Source organism: Aquarana catesbeiana, linkage group LG01 (genome assembly GCF_042186555.1).
Source record: "Aquarana catesbeiana isolate 2022-GZ linkage group LG01, ASM4218655v1, whole genome shotgun sequence".
NCBI lineage: Eukaryota > Metazoa > Chordata > Amphibia > Anura > Ranidae > Aquarana > Aquarana catesbeiana.
Window position 1 is genome coordinate 324,539,443 of NC_133324.1, and position 19,390 is coordinate 324,558,832.

Genomic DNA, 19,390 nt, shown 5'->3' on the forward strand with positions numbered 1-19,390 from the left:
TAGATCTGATCGGATCAGATATTGATCCGTTCAGATACTATACCACTAAGGGAGGCGTATGCTGCGTGCGTGGGTGTTAGCGGTACTGGCGCTAATCTGACGCTGCCTGGGGCGACGCATATCACCGCCGGGCGATCAGGGGGCTAAACCTTTATTCGGTAATAAACGGCGGGTGCCCTGACACTATAAAAAATAAACAAGCTAACCAGCGTCACCCGTAACAGTTATACGGTGATCAGTGGTGAAAGGGTTAACTAGGGGGCCATCAAGGGGTTAAAACATTTATTCGGTAGTATATGGGGGTCCCTGTCGCTATAAAACGCTGACGGCGAACCTAAATATTTAGGTCCCTAACTAGCGTCACCAGCGACACTAATACAGCGATCAGAAAAATGATCGCTTAGCGACACTGGTGACAGGGGGTGATCAAGGGGTTAAAACTTTATTAGGCGGGGTTTGGGGGGTATCCTAGACCTACAGGGGGCTAATACTAACTGTCCCAACACTGTAACTGTCACAAACTGACACCAATGCAGTAATCAGAAAAAAAAAAAACTGCTGGTGTCAGTTTGTGACGGGGGGGGGGGGGGGGGGTGATGGGGGGGGGGGATCGGGGTGTTTTGTGTGCCTGGCATGTTCTACTGTGTGTGTGTAGTGTTGTGCACTCACATACCTGTCTTCTCTCCTCGGGCCGGAACGGAAATTACCGAGCCGAGGAGAGATGACATCATTTCCTTTGCTGCTGTTTAGCACGGATGGCCTCCCCCTCACCTCCGATCGCCGTGGGACAAAAGACGACCGCCTCGGGCACCGGGGGGGGTCCGATCGGACCCCCCACCCGCGGAAGGCAAATCACGTACATGTACGTGATTTTGCCTGTCCGTGCCACCTTGCCGATGTACATCGGCGTGAGGGGGTCGTCAAGTGGTTAAAGTGGTTGTAAATCCTTGCATACACCTAGCTTAGTGACTAGCCTCCAGTGATACAGAGATGAAACAAATCATCCTATGTACGTTTTACCTGTTTATCTGCAGTCTTTTCTTTTCTACATCTGTTCAAAGTGCAGAAATTATACAGCTTGTCTGAGCTTTCAGGAAACGGGGTGGAGAGCTGAAGTTACAAGGCAATGCTTGATTTGCTTTCCGTATGTGAATTGAGAAACACCCTGCAAGAGGGTAGGAAAAAAATTAATTGGGGAGAGGGGATGAATTTTGTCTTTCATTTTTAAAGCCGAACCCCCCCCTGCATTCCCTTCCCCTTCATATTATTAAACTGCCATCATTACAGTATTTAAAAGCATAAAAAACACATCTAAGTGTGATAATTCTTAAGTAAATAAGTTTACAAAATAAAGGAATTCCATATAACAGTTAAGCAAGCAGAGCTGCATGCAATTGTTTTTTATTTTTTTGGGAGGAAAGGTCCACTATAAACGGTATATTCAGGCATGAGTTTTTATCAAGCACAGTAGACTTTACCAGTTATGGGAGCTCAAAGTATACCAAGAGTTGTGTTATAATCCATAAGCTAGAAGCTGTTGCATGGAAGATGTGTTATGTTGCAGCTCTTAAGAGAAGTATGGCCAAAGCTTATGTAGAAAAAGTAAGTGCACTCCTGTGACCCAGAATCAGCTGACAGCGGGCTAAAGCCTCCTGTCAGCAGACGTCAAAGGGCCACCCCAGGTTCTGGATGGATCCCAACCATATTGTCAGAATCCACCCAGCTGCATGATTGACTTTGAGCGAGTGACTGAGAGCTGAAGCCAGCTGTGTCAACACCCCCCCCCCCCCTATTAAATATGCGTGCGGTAGTAACCGCTTTTTTTTTTTTTTTTTTCTTTTAACCTGAAGGGTAATGTCATAATGTGCTAGTATGCAAACTTGCCTGAAAACGAAGCCTTCCAGCTCCACGCTGTCACCACTGCAGGCGCTCCCATCTTTACCTGGTCTTCCTTCCTGGTTTGCGGACTCTGGCTTTGTGACTGGCTGGAGCTGCGATTTATGTCACTTTTACGGCACAGGACTCTGAAGGAACGACTCGGGTAGCCGTTCCTTCAGAGCGCATGTGGCAGTGATGTCACCGTCTGCATGTTCAGTAAATATCTTCTAAACGGTGCATGTTTAGGCAATATTTACAGTACCTAATGGGTAAGCCTATTTACATTTTTTTTTTTTTTTTTTTCCAAAAAAAAAAAAAAAAAAGACACTATCTTTAAATCTCTTGTATTGCTATCAGAAGGGATGAACAACATCCTGTGATAGCTCAGGCTGTGACAGGACCTCATTATGGAGAGATCTGGAGTCTATTAAACCCTAGATGTCACCTCTGTTCTCCAAAGCATCTGATCAAACCAAGATCAGTTTGATCAGATGCTTGTGCATGCCAATCGCACAGGAAAGGCCAGAAGAGGCAGTGGCAGAAGGGGGGGTGGGACCCTATTCCACCACCTGTAAAAGTAATCCAGCGACTTCTTAGCTGCTAGGGTTACTTTTACATTAAAGGGAATCGACGGCCCTAAAAAATTATATCTCAATCATTGCTGCAGCTATGACTGACTGAGATATCACCCTTTTAATCCAGCGACGTACCGGTACGTTGTTGGTCGGCAAGTGTTTTTAATGTATATCTAAACCCAAGATCAAAAATGTAATATAGCAAGTTACCAGTCCTTGGATGTGGTGGCTGCATTAGCTTTATATTTTCAGCAAATTGAGGGTTCTTTATCTTCTTTCCAAGCTGTGTTCTGTAAACTACAAATCTCCACAACCCAAAATAATGGAAATGAGGAGAGGATGACATGTTTGTAGTCCAGATAAGGATTTCAACCTAGGGGTGACATTGCTCCTCCTCCAGAAAAGCACGAGAGTGTGTGAGGGTAGCCACCCTAGGACAGGAAGTGTGTTACTAGCAGGATCACCAGGTGAAAATACCCGCTTGCCGACCGTATAACCTAGATATGCGACAGCTAGTACGTGATCTGACACTTCCGGCCGTGCGTGGCGCCGGTGACCGTAGTGTGATAAAACACAGAAGATGTCGCTCACTGGGTGCCCGCCAATGGATTACCCTCGACACCCAGCGATCATCATGAATTTACATTGCCTATATAAACAAGGCAGAGCCCTGTCCTGTCAGTGGGGAAGTAATATATTTTCTTTCCCTGCAAAGCAGGGAATACAGTCTTTTACTTTCCCTAGTGAAAGCACCACACAAAGTACACATAAACACTGGCTAGGCACACATTTAACCCTTTGATTGCCCTAGATCAGTGATGGCGAACCTTGGCACCCCAAATGTTTTGGAACTACATTTCCCATGTTGCTCCTGCACTCTGCAGTGTAGTTGAGCATCATGGGAAATGAAGTTCCAAAACATCTGGGGTGCCAAGGTTCGCCATCACTGCCCTAGATGTTTGACCCCCTTCCCAGCCAGTGTCATTAGTACAGTGACAGTGCATATTTTTAGCACTGATCACTGTATTAGTGTCACTGGCTACCAAAAAGTGTCAGTTAGTGTCCTAATATCCGCCACAAGATCACAGTCCTGCTAGAAGTCCCGGATTGCGCCATTACTAGTAACAAAAATTAAAAAATTCATAGATAGTCCAGTATACATCCCATAGATTGCAGACGCTATAACTATTGCACAAACCAATCAATATACGCTTATTGGGATTTTTTTTTTTTTTAATTATGTAGCAGAATACATTTTTGGCCTAAACTTCTTTTTTTTTTTTTTTTTTTTTGGATTGTGAAAAATCAAAAAAAAAATTTTTATATATATATATATTATAATTTTTTTTTTTTTTTTTGATTTTTCACAATCCAAAAAAAAAATATATATATTTTCAAAATTGTCAGTCTTTCTATTTGTGTGAAAAAAGGATGTAAATTTTATTTGTAAAGTGACATAGTACCGTTTAGCAAAAAATGGCCTGGTCATGAAGGGGGGAAATCTTCTGGAAGTCAAGTGGATAAAGGAAATGCAACCTGGAAAAAAAAACAAAAAACGAATGCAGTCATCACCTATAAGGACTGTAAGCTGCAATATATTTGTTTTGGGGTTTAGATCAAATCAGTTGAAGTATTGCAGAGAGGCAGAGAAGATGTATTTTCTACTGTTTTTTTCTGTATTGTAAAAACCTTTTTGCTGAGGTGTGTGAGTACAGTGGCAGTTTTCTGCCATTGTTGACCTCTTTTTGAAAATATTTGTTCACTGGTTACTATTCTAAAGCCCCATACACACTATCAGATTTTCTGCTGATTTTTTTTTCTCCTTCAGATTTACCAAAACCATATAATATGAGGTCAAACCTTAGGAGTTTCAATGTGTATGCAATGAGGCAGGCCCTTGCACTACATTTTGGTAAATCTGAAGACAAAAATCAGCAGAAAATCTGATAGTGTGTATGGGGCTTAACTCTCGTGGCTCTTTTTTTTTTTTTATTTATTTATTTTTTTTTTAATTCTTATTTGAGACCTTAATAACAAATTCTGGAATGTACACACTGAAGTGGATAGCACATCTCAATTAGTTTATTGTGGATGGGGGAATTGATAGGTTTCTCTCATTCAGCCCTTGCTATATGAAACGTATGGCCAGCTTTACTATGCAGTGGAAATTCTAAGGCAGACTTTGTTCACAGTTTTGCATGTGCAAACAAGTCAGAGATAACTGTTAGCTTCAAAACATTTCAGCTATTAATTGCTGTGAGTGAAAGCAGTATCAATAATTAATTTGATCCAATAGTTTTGCACTGCTCCCAAAGCAGTTGTTTGGGACATTAATGGCCAGCAAGGGATTGTGTAATATTATTTGTTACAGCACATTAGGGCCACGATGCGATTACTGTGTTGGGGTTTATGAAGTGCCAGCAGCAATTTATGTATTGCTTTTAATTATATCAACATCCATAAATTTTGTTGAGGCTGCATTCACACCTGAGCGTATCGTTTTTGGGCATCTTTTTACAAGCTTTTTCAAAGCCTTTTTGAAGTGTATTACAAGCGTTTTCACAGCTTCAGGTGTTTTTGTTTAGCCAATTTAAAGGAAAAGTATGGGAATGCAAAAATAGGTAGTATATGCTACCCTCATACCTGCATTGCATTTCTTTCTTTCCTCAGCCCTTTAGTTTTTGCAGAATAGTCTTTTGAAGTGTCCAGAATCCGCCTCTAACGGTTCTTTTTCAGTCCAAACGTTTCCAGGGGGTGGATACATCTCCACAATCCAGCCTCTCCTTCACCTCCCTCTGAAGGACATGTGGGTGTGTTTTGGTGAAGAGGTGTACACCCAGGCTGCTATCTAGAACGAGCACGTTCTTCACATGCCTCTGTTTCCATGGCAGCGTGTCCCCAGCTAAAACCTGGAAGCAGAGACGGTGTGATACAAGCAGTGAAATCCTCACCTTTCCTTGGCTGTTATCTGCAAGCTCTCCTCTCCCCTGGGCTTTGATGTTCCTTCCTGTGTCCTCTGAATTCCCTCACTCATTCATTCAAAGTTCATGTCAGCATCTCCTCCAGCCGATGGGGGGGAGGGGAGATTGTCACTGAAAACTTCTATGAACACAGGTAATCTCTCTACACATAGCACTGTGTTATATCAGAAGAGGAGACCTGGTGAGGAGCATAGTGACCTGTGCCCTGTGTCTGTTCTCTGAAATGAACACAGTGATATGTGTATAGAACATTTCTGTGTACAGTACATAGGAGAGGAGACTAACAAGTCCCCCACATCTAAAGTGACACCGATATGTCCCCAGAGTCTCCTTTTATTCTACATACAAATCATCCCTCTGTCGCTGATCCCATCCCTATCCCCCCCCCCCCCCCAATTCCCTGTACTCCTATACAATCGCATGCCGTACAGAGTCATCACATGCCGTGATATACAGTCCCGTCATCCCCATCCCCTGTACTCCTATACAGTCCCGTCATCCCCATCCCCTGTACTATACAGTCCCGTGATCCTGTAATACTCCTATATTCAATGAAGGGAACATTACTGCTATAGGGGTACTAGGTAATACACCAATTATGGGGGAGCAAAGCTCTGTCCATGTCTGAGGACCTCAAGGCTTCAGTATGAAAATACAAGTAGATGTGAATGGAAGGTTTCATTATCTCATATAAAAATCCAGATTCATTCACAATGTTAGCTCTGATTTTATTTCATTTTACTATACCAGTAATGCATGGAATGCCTGCGTGCTGTCACATCCATATGTGTATTCTGCTTTACAAATATATTGTTTTCACTCTGGTAGATAGTGCTGTGTATGTAAATCTCCTCTACATATTATCAGTGACTTCTCTTGTCTTAGTCACTGACCGATTTGTGATCGAAACATGCTGCAGAGGAGGAGGGAAGAAGGAGCAGCTACACTCTGAAGTCTCGGAAACGAGCAGAGAGCCGACATCAAGCAAAATGACAGGAAAATGGGTGGATCCTGACTAAGGAGTCAGACTTTTGTCGGTATTACACTGTATAAAAGTCTGTAGCCCCTCCCACAGATATTTAGCTCGATTTTAACAGAATGGGGGCACTTCTGAGAGGGCTGGAAGGATTTATAGATATCAGCAGCGCACATAGATTATATGTAAGCAAAAAAAGGAAACCCGTACTTCTCTTTTAAGCACTTAGGGGGAGGAGAGGGAGAGGAAATTAGGGGTGGAAAGATGCTATTTGAGCATTTTTACGAGCATTTTCAATCGGTTTTCTGCTCAAGTCAGGCGTTTCTATTGAAGTCTATTTGGCCAAAAATGCTTGTAATCTGCCCAAAAAGAAGCTCATGTACTTTTTTGAGCTTCAGGCATTTTGCTTCAGGCGACAAAATGCTCATGTGAACAGGTACCATTTGAAATTAATGGAATTATGCTTGTTGGGTGTTTTGGAACTTTTCAGATGAGCGTTTTATGAGCTGAAAACGCTCAAGAGAAGTTCGGGAATAGGAAAAAAAAAAAATCATACTCGCCTAGATGGCTGTAGCACCGATCCAAGCTGCAGCTGTCCCCTGCTGGCTCTACACCGAGGACTAGGCGATCAAAAACAGCTGCTTACTGGAAAGCTAAGTTGTGGAGGGGGTGGCAACGGTTCCCCCAGGCTCTCGGCAAGCCGCTGAGAGGCTGAGCCAAGCGCTGCAGCCCCCTCCACAGCCCAGCGCAGGGGGGCTGAGCAGTCACCAGCTCTTTGCTTAGAAAGCTGTGAGAACCGAGTGATTGGTGGTTTTGGAAAAAAAAAAACCTTCCTTCCTTCCTTCCTTCCTTCCTTCCTTCCTTCCTTCCTTCCTTCCTTCCTTCCTTCCTTCCTTCCTTCCTTCCTTCCTTCCTTCCTTCCTTCCTTCCTTCCTTCCCTTTTTTTTTTTTTTTTTTTTTAATCTTTATGTCAGAATTTCACAATTCTGACAAAACAGTCAAAATAAAGCGATAGTAATCAGGTAACGGACAGTGAAAAAAATAAAAAGAATCATGAACACGGGACGTTTTTACAACCTCTCCTGAACGATTTAACTTGATAGTAACCCAAGTTTAAAACGTCCGTTTTGTCGCGTTTGCATTTTAGAAGCATTTAAAAGAAAAAAAAAAAAAATTTTTTTTTTTTCAAAATGCCAAAAATGAAGCTGCGTTTGGTGCTTGAAATGCCTCTAAACTCAGCTTCTGAACCCATTTTTTGCATTCCAAAAAAAAGCCTCTAAACTTCAACTGCCTAGAAACGACTGTAAACGTCCCTGTGTACATGTACTCATAAGATAACATAGAGGAGAGTTCGGGAGCAGTTGAAAAAAATGCCCAACTGCTCCTAAAAGTCCGTTTAGCAGCAGCAGTGTACATGAGGCCTAAGTGGTCATGAAAACATATGAACTATATCACCATTAGTTCGTCTCTGGCCCTGCTATCAAACTTAGCGGTATTAATGAGCAAACGCCTCTGATTTACAACAAACGTACATTTACACAAATCCGTCACACAAGTCGAAAGCACGAACACGCATGCTCGGAATCAGTGCTCACCAAACACGAAATTAGCAGAAGGGGCCCAAAGGGTGGCGCTCGATAGCTGAAATTCCTCGTAGTGCGTCACTACATTCGTGTTTGTGGCACGACAATTTGTGTACCGTTAATATGCAAGACAAGATCCTGGCACACGCCCATTTGACAAAAATCAGACGCTCGGTTGGCCAACAATCGTACCGTGTGTACGAGGCTTTAGAAGGAGTCTAGGAAGGTGAGCTGTTGAGTGTTCAGTGCATACACAGTTGCAAATGTAAATTTACAACCTAGGATGGTGCCTTTAACTAAAATGTATCTGCCATTAGAGTCAGTAAGCTGGTCCATCAGGACAAAGAGACATTGTTTAAGTATAGCTATAGCAACCCCGATCGATTTAGATCGCGGAGAGTTGCTGAGAAACCATTGATTATAAAGGTGGGTGGGGAGGCGGGGGACAGAGTCAGTGCGAAAGTGTGTCTCCTGTAGTAAAATAATCTCTGCCCCAAGCGTTTAGTTTCAAGCCACAACTTACAGCATTTATTAGTAGAGGTCGACCGATATGGGTTTTTCTCTGGCCGATGCCGATGCCGATATTTAGAAATTGCGGTGGCCGATTCTGATATGTGATGCCGATTTTTTTTTTTTTTTTTTTTTTTTTCCCTTCATCTCATAAAATCTAACAGTTAGACCCCTTTCACACTGGGGCGTTTTTCAGGCGCTTTTGGGCTAAAAAGAGCGCCTGTAAAGTGCCTGTAAAATGGCTCCCCTGCAGTCTCAGTGTGATATCCTGAGTGCTTTCACACTGAGGCGATGCGCTGGCAGGATGTAAAAAAAAGTCCTGCAAACGGCATCTTTGGAGCGGTGTATACCACCACTCCTGCCCATTGAAATGAATGCGCACCGCTGCCGAAGCGCCTGCAAAGCGTTTTGGCAGCGGCGCTTCAGGGCCGCATTTAACTCCTTCCTCGGCCGCTAGCTGGGTTATAAGCGCCCCGCTAGCAGCCGAATAGTGCCTCTAAAATGACGGTAAAGCGCCGCTAAAACTAGCAGCGTTTTACCATCAACGCATGCCCGCTCCAGTGTGAAAGCAACCTTAAGTGATAAGTGATACAGAAAATTTTTTACATTTAAACATTAAACAAAACAAACCTCCGATCAGTTCACTTGTATGTATAATTTAGAAAAAAAAAAAAAAAAAAAAACTATCTTAAATATTAAATACACAAAAACAGGTAATCAAAACTTTTGGACGAAAAAAAAATGGGCTAACTTTACTGCTTAGGTTTTTTTTTTAATTCATTACTGTATTTTTTTTTTTAAATTGCGTTTGAAAGACCGCTGCGCAAATACCGCGTGACATAAAATATTGCAACAACCGCTATTTTATTCCCTAGGGTCTCTGCTAAAAAAAATATATATAATGTTTGGGGGTTCTAAGTGATTTTCTAGCAGAAAATACTGGATTTTTACCTGTAAGCAACAAGTGTCAGAAAAGATTTAGTCTTTAAATGGTTAAACTGAGAATTCCTACACGGAGTTCAGTCTATTGATAAAAAAGAACTTGAAGAGATACAATGTATCTTCTTATCAGACTTGGCAGGCTGCCCAGAGGAGGAGAGAAGATAACTTTCCGGCAACGTGCATTGACTTCTATTACAGAAGTCATTTGCAAGTCACAGCTGAAGTTAGGCCTTTTTTATCAGCACAATCGGCCGATGCCGATTAAGTAAAAAACGCCAAATATCGGCCGATATATCGGTCGACCTCTATTTATTAGGCGATCCTAAGCCACAGACATTGTACGATACCACTTTCAGGGAAGCCATGATGTATGGAAGTCGTGGAGGTGTCCCAAGTCCCCGTCAGGAGGGTGAAGAGACCTGCAAGTGACTGATCCATGAATCGAGGAGTGCTGAGAAAATAGAAAAATTAAAAAACAAAAGTTAAAACTTAGAAAACAGAAAACCATACCAAGACATACAATACATTCAAGGGGAACTTTACTGTAAGGGCATCCCAAAATATCCAACCATAACTAGTCTGGAATCTCCACTCAGCCTTCTGGCCAGAAATAGTGGAGGTCAGTGAGTAGCGTGGGGTCCCAAATATGGCCTATGTGGGGGAAGTGGTACAGCACCAGGTGCGAGCCCGCCAGAGAAAAACCCCCGTATGGCATAAAGATTACATCTGCATCAGAGATGTGCAAATTCAAATTACCACAGCAGCAGTAAAAATCGAACAACAACAAAAACAATATCAAGTTAGACAGTTCAAATAGTGCTTCAAAACATCCTCTGAGGGGGGGAATGTTGAGGAGAATGCGATATAGCCCGAGAGGGGGATCATCCCTAGACCTGCGCCTGTTCCATCCCCGGCAGCGTGCAGGGCGCCTTGGTTGTGGGCGTGCAGGGAGTGGAGTCTCCGGTGAAGACCTCCATTCTGGAACATGAATGTCGGGTAAGCCCAAGTGTTTCATGGAGCTCCTTCAACACGCGTCCTCACACGCTCATGCCATGGCCATCCCCCCGCCCCCATACTTCTTTTAAGTTTGCCTGTTTGAGCGAGGCTTTTCTTCCTTTCTTCCTTTCTTCCTTTCTTCCTTTCTTCCTTTCTTCCTTTCTTCCTTTCTTCCTTTCTTCCTTTCTTCCTTTCTTCCTTCCTTCCTTCCTTCCTTCCTCCTGAGCTTTGCTAGATTTTACTTTTATCCATATAGCAGCTTAGGATCCCTCACTAGCGCCGTAACATCAGATTTGTGGTGCACTAAACGAAAACTGCATACTGCAGTTATGATGCAGTTTACCTTGAGTGCAGTAAAGGATGTGCTTGAAAGTATGCCTTTCTCTATTCTGAAAACAACTTTAAATTGCAGGCTGCCTTTACATACTGTTTTAGAGTGACACTTAAAGGAGAGTTCCACCCACTTTTTAATTTTTTCATTAGCTTCTGAACAGTCCATACTGGCTGCATTGGGCAATTTTTTTTTTTTTCTCCTAGCTTACCTTGTTTCCAAGGTTTTCTTTCTCTCTTCCTATTTCTCCACTCCGCGTCCATGTCCGTAATTTCCTGCGGCGCACTGGCTTCTGGGAGATGTGTGTCATGATTCCCAGGAGTCAGTGGGCATCGCCGCGTCTCAGCATTGCGAGATAGCAAAAAACGGAAATGATGCGCCTCCGTCTGTTGTGATGGCAACCAGAGACCTTTCCTGTGCTGTGAGGTGTTTATTGCGTGAGATCGGGAGGTGCATGCTGGGTAGCCAGCAGCACCTTATTCCGGAAAAGTATCCTAGTGGGCTTCACATGCCCACAAGCAAGATGGAAGTGCGCAACACAGAAAAAACAGGTTAGTTTTATTATAAAAAAAAAAAAAATGAATTATTACAGCGGTGGTTTTACTAAAAATAGCAATTACAACATGAGATTAATAACCTCAAAATAGTTGCCTTTGGAGAAAAAATGTTGGACCTCCGCTCTAAAAATCACCTTGACAATGTCAAGTTTGTTTTGTATTGTGTGTGGTGTGGTGTGTTTTTTTTTTTTTTTTTTTTTTTTTTTTGTGAGTGAATTTTACAGTATGCTTTAAAACAGACTTTACAATGTTCTGCCTAACATATATTGGAGCCCTGTCCTCATCAAAAGAAAATAAAAAACAGCAGAGGGGGAAAAAAGTTTAATAAAAATACTTGTCTCTAGCACCTAGACAAGAGTGGCGTAATTTTCCTTTCCGGTGAGATCCCAGAGAATGCTGAGATTTGAGATTTCCTACCTACAGCCTCTTTGGGATGTGTGATGTCACCTCCAGGAGGTAAGGTAAGTCTGTGTACTGTCATCTTCCTGAGACATTTACGCCCCACATCCCAAGGAGGCTGCAGGTTGGTAAATCCTAAAGTATTATGGTAATTTGCAACTGTATACTGCAGCTAATATTTATTTAGGTGCAAAATCTTTGGCACATACCAACCTGCAGCTTCCAAAAATGTGTGACTTCCAGGAGACTGCCAGTGGCTGGAGGTACATCGCCATTGTCTAGGAGGGAAGTGAAGAAGTGGGAGAGTGGAGGGGCAATAAAAAAAAAACTGTCTACAATTCACAAAACATGAAATTCTTATCTGTTGTGTATATGAGAGGAGGGTGGATGAGAAAATTACAGTAAATGATTAAAAGTCCATTTTAAGTGGACCTTGCATTTTACTGCTAGGCCTGCTTTAAATTATCTAATTAGATAATAGGACTTGTCATGTATGTTTTTGTTTTTTGTTTTTCTTTTTTAGGTGAAGTGGAAAGGAAAAGATCTGTTTGATTTGGTATGTCGAACTTTAGGCCTTCGCGAAACTTGGTTTTTTGGTCTTCAGTATACTATTAAAGACACCATCGCGTGGCTAAAAATGGATAAAAAGGTAACAGACTACTACAAAGCTATGTTTTTGTCCACATTTTAGGGGCTTTACTTTACATATCCAATTAATTCCCTACAGGTTCTGGATCATGATGTCCCAAAAGACGAGCCTGTGACATTCCACTTTTTAGCCAAATTTTACCCTGAAAATGTAGAGGAAGAACTTGTACAGGAGATTACACAGCATCTCTTCTTTCTGCAGGTAAGGTCCCATCTATTCCAATCTTTCTTGCAGCTGTAAGGTTTTTCCACACCATACAGGCTGGGTATTGTTTGTTGGGTTTAAAGCTGAACTCCATGTTTTAGTGACCTTTAAATAGTTTGGACAAAGCTTGTCCAAACTATTTCCTTCTTTAACACTTGCCTTGGCTGTCAGTGCTGTATGAACTGTATGTATCCTCAGCCACATACAGTAAAGAGTGCTGTGTTCTGGTAGAGAGACAGGGGCCTTCCCATCTCACTCCTGGAACAAAATCGAGTGGGCCTGAATGTTGCTCAGCCATTCACAAGAAGTCTTGTTATTTCTGAATGAATACAAAGCTTTCTGTGATTGGTAGAGGCTGATGGATGTTGTTGTCACAATCTCCACCTCCAGTCACTCTGCAAAAGCTTTGTATTCATTCAGAGAATACAGGGCTTCCTGTGTAAAGCTGAGCAACTGGGAATTCTGCTTCCAAAACTTAGTGCTGCATACTGCATCTGAGGCTGCATACAGTTTATACAGAGCTGATAGCCAGCTTGGTCCAAACAAACTATTTAAAGTTTGCAAAAAAACATGAAACTCGAGATATAACAGGAAATGGCTTATATGGTGACCATATATTAAATATAAATGTATTAGCAGATTTGCTACTACCCACTAATTGCTTTCAAACTTCAGCTTCCAGCGTGCTTTGCACTAGTCGCATGTTAAAGGAGGGACATGTGGGGACTGGTAAAGTGTTTTTGATTTTGGTGGATATTGTGCATTAGTGCATACATTCTTTCTTTTAGCTGGGATAGTCACCAACAATCAGACACGGGAGGAAGGGGGTAGTGGATTTGAGGGTTTTCAGTGTATTTAATTAAATTGGGCATGTCAGGATCTAGATATCCAAAATGCAGGAGAAGTGAACATGAAAAGCAATGACCTGGTTGGAGCTCCTACACATAAAGAATCCCTTCTTTCTATAAATGTTCTGCGTTTTTAATGCAAACAATGGCCTTTTCATGTTTGCTGGAAACTTATTATGGCAGACAATATGGTTTTATTGAACCTAGCATACAGCTTTAAAGTGCACATGTGCCCAGACTAGAGACTTTAAATTATTTACATATTAATAACAAACAGTAAAAAGTTTAAAGCAAGCATACAAGGCAATCTAGCTGCTTGTAGTGTGAAGCAATTCATTGTTAAATATTCCCAAAGATCACAACAAAGACTTGCACTGCTTCATGTGCATTGCAGCATGTGTGGTAAATATATAGGTGTGAATGGGCCTATAAGGTTTCCCTTTTTTTCTGTGCACACTAAACTGCAGCTCATGGAAGGGTGAACCAGCTCCATAGAAAAGAATGAGATTTCTACTTGACATACATTTTCATGTAGCAAAATGTTTTTCTGTATGAAAACAGACAAGTGTAACTAGGCCCTAAAGTTGGGATTCACTTAGTTTCTAACAGCTTAGAGGAGCTGGTGTTATTTTACATCAGAAGGCTGGTAGACTGCTAAGAGTCTACTTCCATAGGTGAAATATTAAAGCGGAACTTCACCCCAAATTCTTTTTTTTTGGGGGGGGGGGGGGGGCAGGCACCTAGTTTTAAACGGGTTACCTGGGCGGTCCAAAAGGAAGTTCTCGTCTCCGCCACATCTTCCATCATACCCAGAATGACTGGGTTATTACGGTATTGGATGGAGCAACAAAGAGGCAGGTGAGTATGAAGAAGGGGAGTATCAATGGGCAGGGGTTCCTTTAAAAAAAAAAAAAAAAAAAAAAATCTCTTTCCATGTTGAGATTTTGTTTAACTTACTAAAGTTGTCCTTTCTGGATACAAATGGTGCCTTGATGAAGGCATAGTATTGTGCCACAATGTTTGAACTATTGTAGCCTCTAGTAGCTTGCTGTATTTGTAGTATTGACTTTATTAAACGTTAATGTTCTGTGCTATTGAACAGGTTAAAAAGCAAATATTGGACGAGAAAATCTATTGCCCGCCAGAAGCGTCTGTGCTGTTAGCTTCGTATGCAGTGCAGGCAAAGGTGGGTTTTTTTTCATTTTGTCAGACTCAAATGTATATGTGACGTTTTTTTTCTTTAGCATGGCTCCAATAAAAAAAAAAAAAAAAAAAGTTGCCGGTGCGTACCTCCCTTTTTACACTTGCCACAATTAAATCCTCATTTATGGAGCTGGATGCATGCTTACCTGGAGCTTACAGGCACAGCCTGCAGGGAGCTGTGGCATGGTTGGCTTTATTCATTCCAGGATTTCTTCCCTGCTGCTACATTTATATTTTGGCTATAATATACAGAAGTTTGTTCACAGCGTTTATGCTTACTTCCTCAACCAACAGGAAGCTGGTCCAAAGATAAATTTGCGGAGCCTGGCATCCAATCCTAGGATGAGTTTGTGAAATAGGAATTTGAAACTCTGAGAAGACACCCTGCACTCTCATTTCTTTTTATGTTACCTTTAACTCCACTCTTTCAGTTAGCCTGAGAAAATAAGATAGATATTACAACTACACACCCATGTTCCAATTCAAAGTTTTTTTAGACGTTCCATCCAATCATTGATAGGCATGTAAGGAATTCTTTATGTATACAGTAAAATGAGTGTTTTGGAGTACATTGAACTAATTTAGAAATCCGTTTTATTTCATTTTCATTGTTGATTAGTCAACAGTGAAAAATTGACATATCGGTGCATCTCTTCACTGATTTTCTAGTAGAATACTGCATCCCTTTGCCTGGACAGTGAAGATAAATATCTGAAATGTATGTGCCCATTGTGAATTTAATATTTGCATCAAATGTTAATCTGGACTGACATACTCAGCAGAAAGAGGTTACTTTGTCTAATTGGTAAACTACTTCATGTCCCGGTGCTCTTTTCTTGTTAGCAGTTTTCTTTTAAGATTTTGAAAATGAGTAGGGCAACTATTTTTTTTTTTTTTTGTATTACACCCTGTCCATTGTGTAGCATTCCTGTTAAGTTTACTCAGTAAGCAGAGCTTCAGCCCCTTTTTAATTAGATTTTAGTTGTACAGGAGTTGCAAAGGCAAAAGGTTTTGTTATTTTAATACACTCTATGCATTGAGATAAAAAGCCTTCTGTGTGTAGCAGCCTTCCCAGCACCCCTTATACTTACCTGAGCCCCATCTCTGTCCAGCGAGTTCCTCGGCCCTCCGAGACTCTCCCTCCTGATTCGCTGAGACAGAGCAGCGGCGCCATTGGCTCCCGCGGCTGTCAGTCAGTTAGCCAATCAGGAGAGAGAGTGGGCAGGACCGAACGGCAGCTCCGTGTCTGAATGGACACATGGAGCTGCAGCTCGGCTCGGGTGCCCCATAGCAAGCTGCTTTCTGTGGGGGCACTCGACAGGAGGGAGGGGCCAGGAGCAGCGAAGAGGAACCCAAGAAGAGGCGGATCCAGGCTACCCTGTGCAAATCCATTACACAGATCAGGTAAGTATAACATGTTTATTATTTAAGCACTTCCCGCCCGACCTATAGCAGAATGACGACCGGGTGGTGGTTCCATTATCCTGACTGGTCTTTCAAGATAACAAGCCGGCGCGTGCCTGTGGGGGCGCACAGCGCGGCGATCGGTGGTGTGTCAGTCTGACACACCACAGCAACGATCTAGGTAAAGAGTCTCTGATAGAGGCTCTTTACCACGTGATCAGCTGTGTCCAATCACAGCTGATCACGGTGTAAACACGAAAAGCCGTGTATCGGCTTTTCCTCTATCGCGTCTGACAGACACGACTAGAAGAGAGTCGATCGGCTGCTCTCCTGACAGGGAGGGTCTGCGCTGATTGATTATCAGCGCAGCCCACCCAGGACCAGCAGGGATGCCCACCACTGATGACCACCAGTTTTTGCAATCCTGATGCACTTATTTTTGCAATCCTGTGACCGAGATTCAGCCAACAGCGGGCTAAAGCCACCTAGATGCCGGACTGGCAGCTGGCTCAGCCTCTCAGCATGCCACAGGGAGCCTAAGCCAGCCGCTCCCACCCTTCTCCACTGCCTGGTGCCACAGTGAGCCCTGGAGGGGCAGAGCAGAGAGTGTAACTGACAGTTACTGCACTCTGCTCAATTAAAACCAAGAATTGAGTGATCAGCGATCATTTAATCTCTCACACTTAGAGCCACACCTATGCTGCAGCCATAAAAGTGAGTATTTGTGTTTTCTTATTTATTTATTTTTATACCCCACACTTCTCTTTTTATTTGAGAGCATTTTCTTGAAACCAGTAGTTTTAAAAAACATTTTTTAAAACCATATTTACTATGAACAATACACACTTACACGTATTTTCCAAATTTCCATGGATTGATTTCTTATGTAGAGTTTACTGTTTATTGCCTCTCTTTTTTAGTATGGAGATTATGATGCTTCTGTACACAAACGTGGGTTCTTGGCAGAAGAGGAGTTACTTCCCAAGAGGGTGAGTTTAGTTTACATCTTTTAGATCTGAGTACGAGTTAAAAATCAAGAATGTCTTCTTTACAGTATTGCCTACTTAATCAGTCCACTGTTTTGGCATTTACACTGAATTTATTGCAGCCAGTCTGATTAAAACAATCTTTCTCCTGTCATTTCCCGTTTTTAAAGTCATAGCATGTACTTTAGTATTATATCACCATTGTAATAATACAAACAATAGTTCTATTTGACAATTCAATAAAAGCTAACCTGGAAAATCCTTTCATGTTGTGAGTTTTGCCTGTCTGTTGGCCATCTGTTTCCACAACTTCTGCATGGCTTCTCGGCTGCTTCACGTGGTTTACTTTTGATTTGTAAGGACTACATATTCCATATTAGAGTTCTGCCTGCAAGCAGTGATGTTACATGTGGGACTTTTCTTGTACTGACTGTGCCTACTGAAACTCCTCTTCAGCAGCTCTGAGTACACAGCAGTGCCGTCTCACAGGGCATTGTGAAAGTGTCCCTGAATTAAAGGACGTAAATATGTGGGATTTTCAAAAATGCACTTTAAAAATTCAGGATCATTCTATTAATAGGCTAGAAATAATGGTAATTCAATGTAGAAGTTAATATATTTGACATTTTGACCATAGATACACTTTAAAGACTTGGACTTGATTGCTGTGAAGCAACATGGGCTAAGACTGCTGTGTTACGTCCGTGTAAAAAATGCCGCTTTCGAAGTGATCGTCTGATAATCTGATCGTTCGTACATACCTTTTCGGGAGCATATCAGAACAGTTCATGCAAAATTATCCAAAGGGACAAACACGAAAAATTTTCTCGTACGATACCAGAACTAACAATTTTCGTTTTAATCAGTACAGTATTCGTCTGAGAAAAATAGAAAAACCAAGACCATGCATGCTCGGAAACTAAAGAATACATTACAGTACAATACAACACATTACATCCCTTCCAGAGTTGTATTCTGTCACACAAGGATTTATTAATTTAGATCATTCATACGATATTCTCATCGTGTGTACGAGGCTTTGAACGTATTGACAACTCTCACCCATGTAAATTTTGGCTCGGATGAGAATTTTTGTATTACACATTTAACTCTACTAGTGATTTTTAACTCCATTGTTAATGAGACCTAGTCAGTTTTTCTATTCATGGCAAAGTGATAGTGTCTTTGTACAGCCTCCTAACCCACACCTCTCCAGCATTACTCTGTAGTCCACTCCTCCATTGCAGCCTGGGCAAACTACCTGTTGCTTCTGCCTTTTGGAGGCTCATGTGACCTCCTCCTATGATGCAGTGCTCGGTCCTAGCGGCCTTTCACATGATGGAGGAGGTGACATCACATCTCCCTCTAGGTTCCAACTCTAGCTGACGCTAGGTATTTTGGTGCCAGCTATGATGCACGGTGAAGATTGTTAGAGAGAGAGAGAGAGACGTATCAGTGAGATGGAACAAAGTGAACCTGGAGGGCCAATGTCAATTTGCACTGTGTATCTTTAAAGAGTGCATAGATTTTTTTCAGTAAGCACATTTGAGTGTTTTACCTAAAAGTAACTTCTTACTTGGAGATTTTTATATAGGCTTGCGCTCCCGTATAGTTGTAATCCTGTTTAAATGTAGACATTTTGCTGATAAATCACTAGTGAGAGGAAAGCTTAGCAACTATAATGACTGGCTAACTACTTAACTGCTGAGATAAGATGGCTATGCATTGTTTTCAGTGAGTTGGACAACTTGCATTTTGAGAAAGGAAGCAGAACCTGCCTATATAATGAGCAAATATGGCTGCCCTGTTGTAATTATAGAATCACATATTATATGCCTGGACAATGTTTTTAGAACACACTTTGTTAGGATTATGTACATCAGATTATTTTCTACCTACCTTTTAGCTAATATTACTGAGACCATTATTTCCGCAAAAGAGCTACATTATTCAGTTAACATGTTTTGTATACAATAGCTTATAAAAGAAATTTTATTCAAAATGATGTACAAATATTAAAAAAAAAAAATTGTGCGATTAAAGAGGGCAAAGGATTTTTAAAACCAAGCTGGCACAGTGTTATTTTCTAATACAACTCACTGCTTCCCATAGAGGAAAGCTACTGGCAGTTTGTCTCCTATATGGGATATTTCGTGTAGCTTTTAATGTTATTAGTAGCTCTCCAAATGCATATATATTAATTATTTGGAGTGAATCAGTCCCTTTTTGATCTATAATTTAATAGAAGGCCTTTCATTTATGATTGATTAAGGACTTTCTTAAAACACAGTTTGTTTAGACTATTGTAACCCTGTGTGTTTTGACTAGCCATGGGGTGTCCATCAGGCATTTTTAGTATTACCATATA

General features: G+C 41.7%; 1 protein-coding gene across 2 annotated transcripts in view; it reads left to right on the plus strand.

Annotated features, from left to right (window-relative positions):
* NF2 (NF2, moesin-ezrin-radixin like (MERLIN) tumor suppressor) overlaps positions 1-19,390 on the plus strand; it is a 156,404-nt gene that overhangs the window by 13,627 nt on the left and 123,387 nt on the right. For both annotated transcript variants that reach the window (XM_073630703.1, XM_073630693.1), the window contains exons 3-6: positions 12,252-12,377; positions 12,456-12,578; positions 14,532-14,615; positions 16,957-17,025. In XM_073630703.1, coding sequence (XP_073486804.1) covers positions 12,252-12,377; positions 12,456-12,578; positions 14,532-14,615; positions 16,957-17,025 — 402 coding nt within the window. The remainder of the gene's footprint in view (positions 1-12,251; positions 12,378-12,455; positions 12,579-14,531; positions 14,616-16,956; positions 17,026-19,390) is intronic.